The following is a 12,500-nucleotide window of genomic DNA, read 5'->3' on the forward strand; positions in this document are numbered from 1 at the left end:
GGGAAAACACACAAATGGCAAGAGGAGAGAGAAAGGCGGGTAGGCAGGTGGACGGGGTCCGTGTCGGATGCCCGTGGTGAACTTGTCAGACCAAAAGTGTGCAACAGAGATTCAGTTCTTACATACTGTACTGTGGTGGTGTCGGAGTATATTTTTGTTTCAACTATTTAACCGGAGCTAAAGCACAGAACACAATTGTATCTACCCACCCTTCCTAGAATACATAAACACACTCACACACGTCTGTAGGCCAACTGTATATGTATATGTATATATATATATATATATATATATATATATATATATATATATATGAGTCTTCAGGGTACATACTCAAGCAATTACATCCCTGGTAATGTGCTGCATGAACTTCTAAAAACACTCACACGCACCATCACAAATGACAGTAATGTGTACGTTTGTCATTGTCTAAGTCTTATCGCTTATGACTTCACCGGCTCTAATGCCTTTTAACGGTTGAATCAATTTTCTTTCAAGTTTTTGTCATTTGGCAATCCCATACTGAGCAAATACTGAGATATTACTATGGCCAGTTTAGTGCCTCTAATATTTGGCTTTTGCTCTTACTCTCTGCCACAAAGTCACAGGAATGTAGAACCCACACGATCTAAAATGGAAAATGGTGATTTCACAAGGAAGCTGATGCTGAGCTCTACGGCAGCCTACACCCTTTAGTGACGAAGATGTGCATGTGCTTGATATTTTCCCCTCAATTACAGATACGCTGATAATATACCATTAACCTCGGATGTGCCTTTTCGTGACTTCAGCGCGGTGGTGATACAAACTTGTGTTTGAAACTTTTGTATTTTTTTTAATCCAGCAGACAGGGATGTAATGGGAGTGTAACCGTGCTGCACAGGCAGGGATATCCGCTTGCTCACCCTGAGCTGTGAGCTGCGATTTTACCCGACCCCCGCCCAGCTGGGCTGCATGTGAGCGAGCGCGTACGCCTGTATGTGTATGCCTGCATGATGAAGCAAAAACCTGTGAAAGAGAGAGGTGGAATGGAGAAGGTGAAGGCAAAGAGAGAGAGAGAGAGAGAGAGAGAGAGAGAGAGAGAGAGAATAAGAATGGACTAGTAAAATGCTATAGTAGTATTATTATTACCATCCCGTGGTGACGGGAGCGGATGAACAGCGTCGCAGTGTTTGCATTCTCCACACTGACACAGAAACAGACTCAGGCCGCACCGCGCTCTCACTCCCCTTTGGACTCCCTCGTGTACACGCCTCACGTTCTGGGATAGCAACGTTTAATTACACAGGAATGTCCCCCCTGGCAGATCTAATGGCTCTATGATGTGACGGGTGTTGGGGTGGGGGCTCGGCTTTACCCCCTTAAGGAGATCGCGGGGCGTGAAAACGGGACGTGGGCCTCGTCGGGACGCAACGGGATACGGCAAATGTCAGCTAGCTGGCAAACTCACAACAAACACCAAAGCCTATAACCATACAAGAGAAACTGCAAAGAAAATACATTTGTTTTCAGGTCGAAAATGAACGAAAGAAGAGAATGGTTACATCCATATAATATTTAGGGAGAGGAAAATTATATATCAAAAATGGCACACGGCAATCAATATTTTTGCTGCTTGTATCGTACTGTATATAACAAAAAAATAAGTATTTACAGAAACCAATATCCGCTTGATCACATGTAGATTCAATTATTTTCTTTTCTTTTTTGAAACGGAGCAAAAACATTCGTTTGGTTTTGGGGGTGGGGTAGGGAGACATTATATTTCCTTTTTTTAAATTGAATTTTCCTTCATTTTTTTTTTTTTTTTTGATGGATTTTGTTTCTCCACCCCTGCTTGGCTTACGCTATTGGGTTTGGATTTTTGATCCGGGCGGGGCCACAGACCTCCCCACACAGGGCTGTGAGAGCTGTGTCATAGTAGTGGTAGTACTAGCAGTAGTCGTAGTAGTAGTAGAAGTAGTAGGAGTAGTAGTAGTAGCAGTAGTAGTAGAATGGCGATATGGCGAGGGGTGGAGGGGTGGGGAGGAGGGGGTCAGGAGGGGTGGGGGGTCTCGGTGTGGGGGTGGAGGCGGGTCGGCGCCGCTCACGCTGTCACCTCTTCTCTCAGCTCCTTGTTCCTGCGCACGTCCTGAGCGTGTCTCTCCTGCAAACACACACACACACGCACACACACACACACGCGCACACACAGGTTGGGTTTTTCATGTTGTGACTCTTCCCGGTATTTTGGATATTTACTTTCCCTCCTGACCTTTACAGCCATCCCCCCAGAGTTCATCCTCCTCTCATATCTTCATATCTTCTCTTCCTTTGTTCCTCCCTTCTAACCATCTCCTGTGTTGTACGACCTTCCTCCTCTTTGTGAGACCGCGCCCCTGTTCTCTCTTTCTCTTGTGCCCCCCCCCCCTCTCTCTCTCACTCTCTCTCTCTTTCTCTCTCTCTCTCTCGCTCTCTCTCTCTCTCTCTCCACTCCTGGCTTCTCATCATGCCTTTCTTTTTCCCCCTTCTGACCCCTCCGACATTTTGTTTAAGGACAGAACAACAAATCAACATCATCATTTCCTTGTCCCTCTGTGCAATTGCATTTAGACATTGTCATATGAACATGAATATCTTGAAGATCAATAATCAATATCAAAGGAAGTTTACACTAGAGGAAAAACTGAGTCTTTATTTTATATCATTATATCATGTTGTTCATTTTAACAAATCACTGTCTTTATCACCTTAGGATAAGATAAGATAAGAGATGAACATGGGAAGAACATACATAAGAAGATTCATTGAAGCAGATAAATGTTTCCATATTGCCCTCATGGAAATTTCTTTGGAATTTCTTCTCTAATATTTGGCATTGCTCGTACTTTCTGCCACAATATCATATGAATCCGCACCGCATCTAAAATGGAAACAGTGATTTCACTAAAATCGAATATTGAGCACGACCACATCCTCTCCTTTACTGAAAACACGATATGAACCTGAAGGTTTGTTTTTACATTCTCTCCTTTCTAATTACTAATTCCTGGATAGGCTTAAATATAGCAGGGATATTATTGTGATTTGTTGCGATTGAAACCTCTTTTTTTTTTCTTTCCACCGGACAGGGTCGTAAGCCCCCTTTCCTCAACCCCCCCTTCCCACCCTCGTTCCCCTCACCTTCTCCTGCAGGCGCTCCATGATGGAGGCCAGGTAGGCCATCCGGTTCTCCTCAATCTGCTCCATCTTCAGATGCAGCTTCTCCTCGGCCATGCGGCTGAAGTTGCTGTTCTCCTCCATGGCCTTCATCAGCACGTCACGCTCGTGCTCCCGCTTCTCCGCCAGAGCCCGGAGCACCTGGGCCTCCTGGGACTGGAGGGGGTGGGGTGGGTTTCAGAAAGGAGAGAAGGAGAGGGGGTTGGAGGGTGGAGAAGTTGGGTTTTCGTGGTTGTTGAACAGGAGAAAGAGAGTTAATTTTCCAATCTTAAGAAGACACTCCATAAATAAAGCCTTCACATTATAAATGGCTATTTTCACCACTTCGCCACTGCAATATTAGGCTGCAGTGTACGTGCTCTGAGAGAAATACAGGACATTTAGCATTTCTCCCCAACTTGGCATTGATTGCCTGATTGATTAGTTGGTGGGTTGCTTGATTTATTTGCTTTTGACTGATTGTATTGATGTGGGAATAAATTAATTAGCTGCTGCCAGATTAGATTCTCCATGGTCGCTCCGCACCTACTGAACTGCAGCTTAACCATCAATGGACATGCGAAACATCACTGGCCGTGCAGTGGTGTAGGCAGAAATTGTATTTTGGGGGAGCCAGTACAAAATTGGGTAGGCCATCGTTTCCCAGAAGGGCAAAGTGAGTAAGAGAGGGACGGAGAGTGTGTCCCCATCAGGCACAGTGCTTGTTTCGTAACATAGGAAACGGAGTAAAATTAAAAAAACCTACCTCTAAAATAACAACTGACTGTATTGGCACATCGATCACGGGCGCAGTCGGCACCGTCAGAGAGGGAGCAATCGCGCCATAGAGTCGCGATTATTTAAAATTATATAGTTATATTTACAATGATATATTGAGGGGGGCAACTCTCTGTTTTCCTAGAAAGGGGATTTCCGGACTCCCCTGTCCCCCTGTAATTTCTGCCCCGTCAGGCTGACCGTGAGAGAGTGCTGGCGCCGGGGAACAACCAATTAGGTTCAGGAGAGACGGAGACTGCTTATAACTTGTTTCAACAGTTCCGTTTTAATCAGAGGACACACACAAGTCAATATTAAGTCAAGATTATATTTATTTATTTTCCTCCATAAATATTATTTTTTAGAGCATAATTAATTTTGATCAAACTTGACACCCACGCCTACGTGCCCAGTAATAAGAACACACGATAAATAGTATTTTTCATAATTGCCAACGTTTCTGAGTGACTCAAAATGTTGGGGATAAATATATAGGTTTGAAATGTATAAGTTACACATTAATATAATTAGATATATAAAAAAAACACTTACTCTCCTGCGGTCCTCGGCTGCCTCCAGCTTCTTCTGGATGTCTTCCAAGGAGATGTCCTTCTTCGGGGGGCTGGTGATGCAGTGGGCCGTGTCTGACACAGGAGAGGGGGGCTTGAGGATCACCTCAAAAGCCTGGCCCGAGGCACGCTTGTTAATGGGCTTGATGTCCATGTCTTAGGGGGGAGAGGAGTGGGGAAAGAAAGAAAGATCACGCACATTTAAATCCTGCCTGTTCGTATCTCCTCTTGGTAAAAAAAACAAACAAACAGAAAAGGAACTTGGACAAACCTTCAAAATCTCCCATCATGTTCTTGCGAACCTCCGGGTAGAGACAGGAACAGATGAGGGAGAGAACTGAAATCTCCTTCATCTTCTCTTTGTAAGCTTGGGAGGCAAATCGAAACGGCGTGTGTTAGTCGTACACATTAAGTCTGTACATAATTGCACCACCTCACACATTTTATCCTTAAACGTAGCACATAACACACACAAACCGCATGCACACACCCAGACAAAATATCATTAACCCACTTTTTACTCCTCAGGAGGTCCTCATTTCAAATGGCATCTTCTGATGCTACGAAAATAAATATTCAGCATATCATCAAACAGACGGGCTCTTCAAAGGGTGTCTGCTGGAGGAGAATTGCCCTGGGTTTCGAAGCCATTTTAGGAGCTTTGTTCTCCGTGTGCTGCTTGAGGATGTAGGGTGTTGAGTGTCCTTACGCGGCCAAATTCCCCAACAGCCGAGCCGCCGCCATTCCCACAAGACCTCCATTGCACCATTAGCTATGCATTTCATTTTACTGTAATTCTTATTCATGTAGGTAGGCTGATGCCTGACTCTCACTCATTTTGTCTTTAAAAAGAAAACAATGTCGAGATTTCATTAAGTTGTTTCGGAATCTTCAAAGTGAAGTGAAGAACCTGCAGGTTATGTCGTTAGAACAAAGCTTAAGCCACTGCCACTGATAATTGCTTTTTACACTTTAGTAAGCAAGGGCCTAATAGCCGATGCTAAAGCCTATCGGTACAACCCAGTAATGTGTTCTTTCATCCCGTAGCCAGTTCATAGGCCCAAAATGAATCTGAGAGAAGTGAAGCTGGCATCAGGACGTGAATCCATACTTGGCAACCTGCAGCGCTGCTCAAAAGGAGGAGCAAAAGTGCTTCAAAGGGCAGATGGAGAGGAGGAAAAAAAAACAGAGAAGTACAACCAACCTTGTCTAACCTTGTCTTTTTATTCTTTTTTTCAAAATTGCTTTTAGAGCAGGCTTCCTCTTTGGCACCGGCTACAATGCAATGAGCGTGGTGCACAATAGTTTTTTGTTTTTTTCCTCCTGGGAGAGATACAAGAAGTAGATTTCTGCTGCACGCTGCAGCTTTCAAAACATTCTAGCTTTGCATCAGAGCGCTGCGCATTGTGGAGGTGCAGTCCCTCATTGGGGACGTTTGTGTGCCAGGTGGCGTAATACAGAATAATCCATCACACGGTGCAAAAGGCCTGCAGGGCTGAAAGTGCGACATTGATTCATGTCTGAAGCAGCAAAATACAGTACTGGGGCTGGAAATATGATTTACAACATCTGAGCTCCTCCATGGTTTGGTGCGTGTACAGTAAATTTATATAGATCCTCTTCCTCGATCTCTATATTATTTTTTTCACCACCTCTCTATGTCTTTCTCTCTCTATTTCTCCCTCTCTCTTTTTGCCCTGCAGACTGGCAGGCGCCAAAGTAATGTGATCAACTCTCAGATGAAGCACTCACTACCCTCTGATGGCCTTGTTAACCCCTTCCCCTAAGGAGGAAGCGAAGGAGGCAGAAAGCACAGCGGGGCGTAGATGCAAAAAAAATAAAGAGCGGTAGGGAGAAAGAGAGTGGTCGGTCTCCTTAAAATGTTCGACAGAAAAGGAAGAAGGGAGAGAGATCTGAGATGGAAGGGAGACGAGAGGATGCCGAGCAGTGGGTGTGTATGTGTGTTTGGAGAAAGGGGGATGGGGGTGGGGATGGGAAGGGGACCCTATTTCAGGAAAAGAGTATCTCGCTCAAAAGTGGGGGATGAAGACGGGAGCAGCAGAAGAAAACCAGAAGGATGGTGTGGCCGATGAGGAGGAGGAGGAGGAGGAGGAGGAGAATGAGGAGGAGGATGAAAGTGGATGGGGAGTGCTGAGGAAATGTAAGTGTGTCCGTGTGTGTGTGTGTGTGTGTGTGTGTGTGTGTGTGTGTGTGTGTGTGTGTGTGTGTGTGTGTGTGTGGTGTTGGGGGGGGGGTCGTTAAACTCCCCCTGGGATCTGTGGACTGTGGACAATTCTTTCACAGGCGGACTGATGGAGGCTGCCTCCTCAGGTGGATCGCTCTTAAATTCCTGATTAGGGGACTGGACCCTTTCCGACTGACAGAGGGGAACGCAGGAAGAAGCTGTGGAGAAGACTTTCCTAAGCTCATTAGAAGCTGCACATGTCAAACCCCCCCCAGCAGCCATTTTCTCCCACACAATGTCACTTGACAAGACGAGGATGTGAACGGCTGACAATTCAGTGGCGTGGATAATAGGGGTTAAGTGCTTACGAAGCAAGTCAGAGGAGCCTTTTGCTCCGGGTGGAGTACCCAGCGTTAAGGTGCTATAGTGCCAACATGAAAAAGCTCTAGTTTGGCAATTTTGGGTGATGTAGCTGCACGATCGGAGGTGCTCTCTGCACAGAGCGGTGAGAAAACACACTGAGTTCAAATGTGGCGAGCCAAACGTCAACAGGCTGCTTAGCGTGATATCCTCCCAGTTTGTCGCTCTAAGAAGGACCCCTCCATCTTTAGACACATGGCCAGCAAACTGCACTTCCTCTTTCCATCCATCAACAAGGAGAACAGATCATCAATATCCTCCTCCTCCCCCACACGCGTCCCCCGCCCTGCGCACCTTCTCTAGACTCCGTCCCTTCTTCCCCGATGCTTCATCTGTTGCTGAAAGCGCTCTCCCCCGCATTCTACTTCTCCCCCCTTCTTACCCCCCCCCCCCCCCCCTCTCGGGTTCCACTGTTTCTCCCTTGTTCACTATCTCTCCATCTCTCTTTCTTTCTCTGCTTCCCCCAAGAGTTAGAATTCCGCCCTCCTCTCTTCTTGTCATCCCTCATTTTTCTCAAGAGCACTCCCTCGTGCCTGGCTTTATTGCTTATCCAAACCCCACTAAAATAAATTAGAAAGAGAATGATGCTCCTCCCTAGCAATGGCTGACAGTAAATTTGTCCAAAATGGTGCAAAGTGAAATGAACATGGAAATAAGGCTGGGAGGGCAATGCGCACATTGCCTACCAACAATATCTGCAACTCTGGCTGTGTATCAGAATTTAGTGCCCCGCTTGGTCCAATAACGTCTTGGCAGCGTAGGCTTAATGAGGCCGGCCCTTTACAGGCGGGCCACCAGACAACCATATAATCACAATATCATGGAGGTGCGACTGGGTTGGGAACAGTTGCTCTGTGAAAAGTTATGAGGGATTATTATCAAGGGTTCGACACTGTCACGTGCAGGACTGGAGGGCAGCAGACAGACTCTTACAAAACCACCCCTTTGTTCGTTTGAAGCATGAAATCACAAAATGTGCTTCTGTCAAAGATGAGATCATGCTTCCAGATTAAAATAGATAAAAGATTATTCCATTATCATGTCATCCTTCCCATTGCGCATCTGTGCCAACACTGAAATGATAATGAAGGTTTTGCATCATGAAGAGAACCTGTGTGAAGGTGAGGGATGTTAAAAGATGTAGTGAACGTTGTCTGAATATTGAAGATGTTTCCTGGGAACCTCCTCTACACAAAGGAATTGATTATGGCATCAGCCAGAGATTGGCCACACCTAATTGCATATGACCAGTCCGCATGATGAGGGTCAAACAAAGTACTTAGTCTGTTCATGGGTGTGCCCTGCCATTGCGACCACTGGAACGTTTTTAATAGTTCATAGGTGGAGCTTCTTATGGTACAGAGGCCTAAGGATGTCTTTGTCTCTTTATACGATCAATTCCACCTTATGGAGGAAAATAAAGAAAACTAGCTATGTACTGATGTGTATGGGGTACAACCTGAATATCTGTATCACAATAAACATATTGGCCCATTGCTGACTGATCTCTGTCTCCTCAGGTGAATGTTGAGCAGCAGCTTAGTGCTGAGGGATCCTTATGATGCCTCGCTGATTGTCTGGCTCTGACCCATCCCTTCCTGCCCGTCTTAAGAGGAGAAGGGCGGAGGAGAGGATAAACAATATATTACACTTTCAGCATAAGTTGACTGTGACGACCCAGAGATTAAACCTATATTGCTGTCTGTCTGTGCTGGCCTCCATCCATCAACAAGCCTAGTCAAGCGGAAGACACGCAGGCTTTCCCATCATGAAAGACCAGACAGAGGCCCAGAAGGAGGAGGAAGCAGCATTCATCCATATTTCTACCTTAAATATGCTAAAATAGGCAAGATTACAGGCTGGGCCCGAGTGTTTATACAGCAATTGAAGTGAATGTGGTTTTGATGTATTCAATTCATCAGACATTTGCCACATAAAAACACAGCTGCCCTTGATATGGAAATTCGTAAAATGACACCCACAAGGCCTGACACCTGCCACAATTTTCCATCTGAGCTTGAGGAGAAAAAAAACACTGCCACCATATCAATAAAGGCTAATTATTTTTATTTTTTATTTATTAGATTCAACTAATTGTGAGCTGATTAGACAATAATTTATTACTGACAATAATATATGTTAACACTTTATCTCATGATTATCCTAGAGTGGTGTCTGGGACGACAGTCATTTTTATTAGCCCACTATAAATTCTCTCCTTCGACTGTTAAGCAATTATACAGAGACAATTTTATCACTCTTGCATTTAGAGGTCGGACAAAATTGCCTCAGCATAGCTTACACTATAGTGCTTCAAAGGCTGGCCTAGATTTTGTAAAGAGATTTGTAAAGCTTAATCCATGCACAGCCCTGGGAGAGGCTGGCTGGCTTGGAGGAGATGCTGGAGATGTTGGGTGGGGTCGCTGCATTATGCTGCACGGCTGAGCCAGGGAAAAAGGCAGGTGCGGCACAGTGGGATGGGAAAAACACTGCACAGTGAGGAGAAAAGCAACCCGCCTTACATTGGTCTGCATAAGCATTCCACATTGGATTTATTTAATAGAAAACTCGAATATGCGTCATGATGGCGGTGATTATAAAAAATGAATATATATCAACGATCCCAAACATTGGAAGAAGGATAATGGAACAATAATAAACCAGTAGCTTGGTACAAATATGATTTTGATGGTTTTGATCCATTCTTTCAGTTTCCTTCCCGCCTGACTTGCAAATGAGTCTGGCCGCTCCCAGTCCCCTAAATCTCGGCATCCTTTTGTGCCATATGGGTGTCGCCGCCACCTCAGCATCCACAATCAGACCCCCCCCCACCCGATCACAAGCTCCTCATCAAAACGTCCGAAATCAGAACTCACCGATAGCGGTTTTGGCCATGGCTGTCGTCGTGCTGCTGGGGCGGTATGTGCCGGAGAAGGAGCGGTGGTTCTGTGGTTCTGATGCGCGGCTCAGGGGGTGCGAGGAGAGGACTGCTGCTAAGGCACTGAGTCAGCACTACGGAGCGGTGTGGGGAAGGAGAAGGAGAGCAGGGCGCTGCTGGTGCGCCTGGTCGTGAGTTATGAGCGTCTGCGTGCGTGCGTGCGTGCGTGCGTGTGTGTGAGCGTGTGTGTGTGCGCTCGAGCAGATTGGCTGCCTTGCTCCCCTGACGCACTACATCTTCCGCAGCCACAGATATGGTAAAACCCAATGAAGACCCCCCCCCCCCCCCCCCCCCCTCCACCCATACACCCACACCCTGTGTGATAAGTTCATATCACGGCTCCCTTCTTTGTTCCAATGATGGTGCAATTGTCAAAATAGCCTCTGTCCATGGTGCTGAAAATTGGTGCGCACTTCAGATATCAGCTTGAAAAAAACCTGCCACTCTAAACTAAAATGGTTTGAGACACAAATAGTATTAATGAAATATATTTAAAATGTAAGACTACACTATTTGAGGTCTGACCATGCAAGATGGGGGAGACGTTTGCAGAAAAAAAAAAAGCGCTTTGTGGCTTTGCTGACATGAATTGGATGGCAACGTTGGATTGTCCAACAAATCTCCCGGTCGAGCTGCACAGAGATGCTTCAAAATATTTACTAGTCCCTCGTTGCGTTGAAAAAACACCATCATAAAATGATATTGTTATTAATGAGAGATGACTAAATAAATGAAAGTATTAACCACACGGTGGCAGCAGATTTCAGCTTTTAGGCGCTGCTTGTCATCGACTTTATCGCTGAATGATGCATTTCTGAACCTGAGTGGTTGATAATAACTACAACAACAACAACAACAACAACAACAACAACAATAGTAATAATAATAATAATAATAATAATAATAAGAAGAAGAAGAAGAAGAAGAAGAAGAAGAAGAAGAAGAAGAAGAACGTCCAGGCAAATTCTGGCGCAAAAACTCACTATCCAGGATGCAACGAAAATCAACCTGAGTATTGGTTTTGAGTATTGGAACATTTCAAATTGATCCTTATTTAGATAATAGTATGTTTTATTCATTATTTTCTCCAATAAAATCGTTAATTTTTTTCCCAAATCCAACACCGTTCATTTTCTAAGGAATAGCCTCTATTGTATGCATATTATGCAAGATTTTAATAATAAAAAAACCACGGGCGATTTAATTATTTATATTATTTCTTATCAGCATGAGATAAGAATGTTTCTGGAGATTACAAATTGCATTGTCTTTGTTATGCAGTGATACACAAATGGCAATGCTTAAGCTACTGTGGATGGAATGAACTGACTGGTCCATGATGAACTAAAACAGTAGCTGTGATGGAAGGAATTCTTAGTGAGAAAGGAGACTAACATAGCGGAACTAAACAATACTATTAAAAGACCATGGTTGTGCTAAAGTTTATAGAGCAAGGGAGTGGAAAGGGGAAAACTAAAGGGCAAAAGTTGCAAATACTCAGTTATAATAAGTTACAGAGTTAAAAAACAATCTCATGGAGAGTTGTAGGCTATGAAAGAGGTCACACCCTTAGTTTCACAGTTTTTACCTTTTTTTGTGCGGTTTAGGGTGTCATTTTGGTTTTGTCCTGTAGATGTCTCCCTTATCCGAGAAGAGTCTTTCCTCCTCTCGTTTCACTTGTGTCAATAAGTTCATTGTGTCCCCTGTGTCTTTGGGTATTTACTGTAGGTCTGCAGTTTGGTTTCCTCTGTGTCAGTTCATCTTGTCACTTGTCAGTCAATCTAGTCAGTTTGTTCATCACCGTGCCGGTGTGTATTTGTGAGCAAGTTTAGATTTCCCTTTAAGTATAATCCAATTCAAGGCCTGCCTTTTTGCCTGCCTGTTCTTCAGTTTGTCCTTTGGAATTGAAATTCTGTTTTTTTGAGTCCTGCATCTGCCTCAATGTCTGCATTTGGGTCCTAGTTCTGAACTCGTACTCGTACTCGTACTCGTACGAACTGACCACATTCTGTCTACATCCTGCATCGTCCAAGCTGTCACCTGCAATTGAGAGGTCAGTCCTAGAGCTCAATGCCTTCAGCCTGGTCCTGGGGATGGTCCCCCTAACCACCTGTTTGTTCCTGACCCCACTCCCAAGTCCTCCAGTGCGCCCACTCCTTCAAACTCATCTGCCATCTGCAATCGGCGGATGGCACGGTGTGGTTAACCGTATGGTGTCCTCCCCGCGTTGCCAGTTCTGATGGCCCACCACGGAGAAGGACACCTGCTCATTTGTCTCTGCTTGCTCAGTCTGTGCCAAAAATAAGACCCTCCCTCAAGCCCTGTCTGGGGCTTGAGGGGTCTGCCTGACCCCTTTTGTGGTCCTCAGTTTTCTTTGGTTTTCTGGAAGTCTTTCTGCAGCCTTCTTGGTTCATCCGCCAATTTATGTTCATCC

At 45.0% G+C, this 12,500-nt stretch overlaps 1 protein-coding gene across 1 annotated transcript in view; it reads right to left on the minus strand.

Annotated features, from left to right (window-relative positions):
* Positions 1-2,086: 2,086 nt before the first annotated feature.
* Positions 2,087-12,500, minus strand: part of stmn2b (stathmin 2b) — a gene marked incomplete at both ends in the record, with an annotated part of 10,873 nt that continues 459 nt past the window's right edge. Inside the window, 6 exons of the mRNA XM_080015616.1 lie at positions 2,087-2,146; positions 3,163-3,354; positions 4,507-4,679; positions 4,795-4,890; positions 10,005-10,129; positions 12,043-12,106. Coding sequence (XP_079871742.1) covers positions 2,087-2,146; positions 3,163-3,354; positions 4,507-4,679; positions 4,795-4,890; positions 10,005-10,129; positions 12,043-12,106 — 710 coding nt within the window. The remainder of the gene's footprint in view (positions 2,147-3,162; positions 3,355-4,506; positions 4,680-4,794; positions 4,891-10,004; positions 10,130-12,042; positions 12,107-12,500) is intronic.

Source organism: Zeus faber (assembly GCF_960531495.2).
Source record: "Zeus faber genome assembly, chromosome: 1".
In the NCBI taxonomy this organism is placed as follows: domain Eukaryota; kingdom Metazoa; phylum Chordata; class Actinopteri; order Zeiformes; family Zeidae; genus Zeus; species Zeus faber.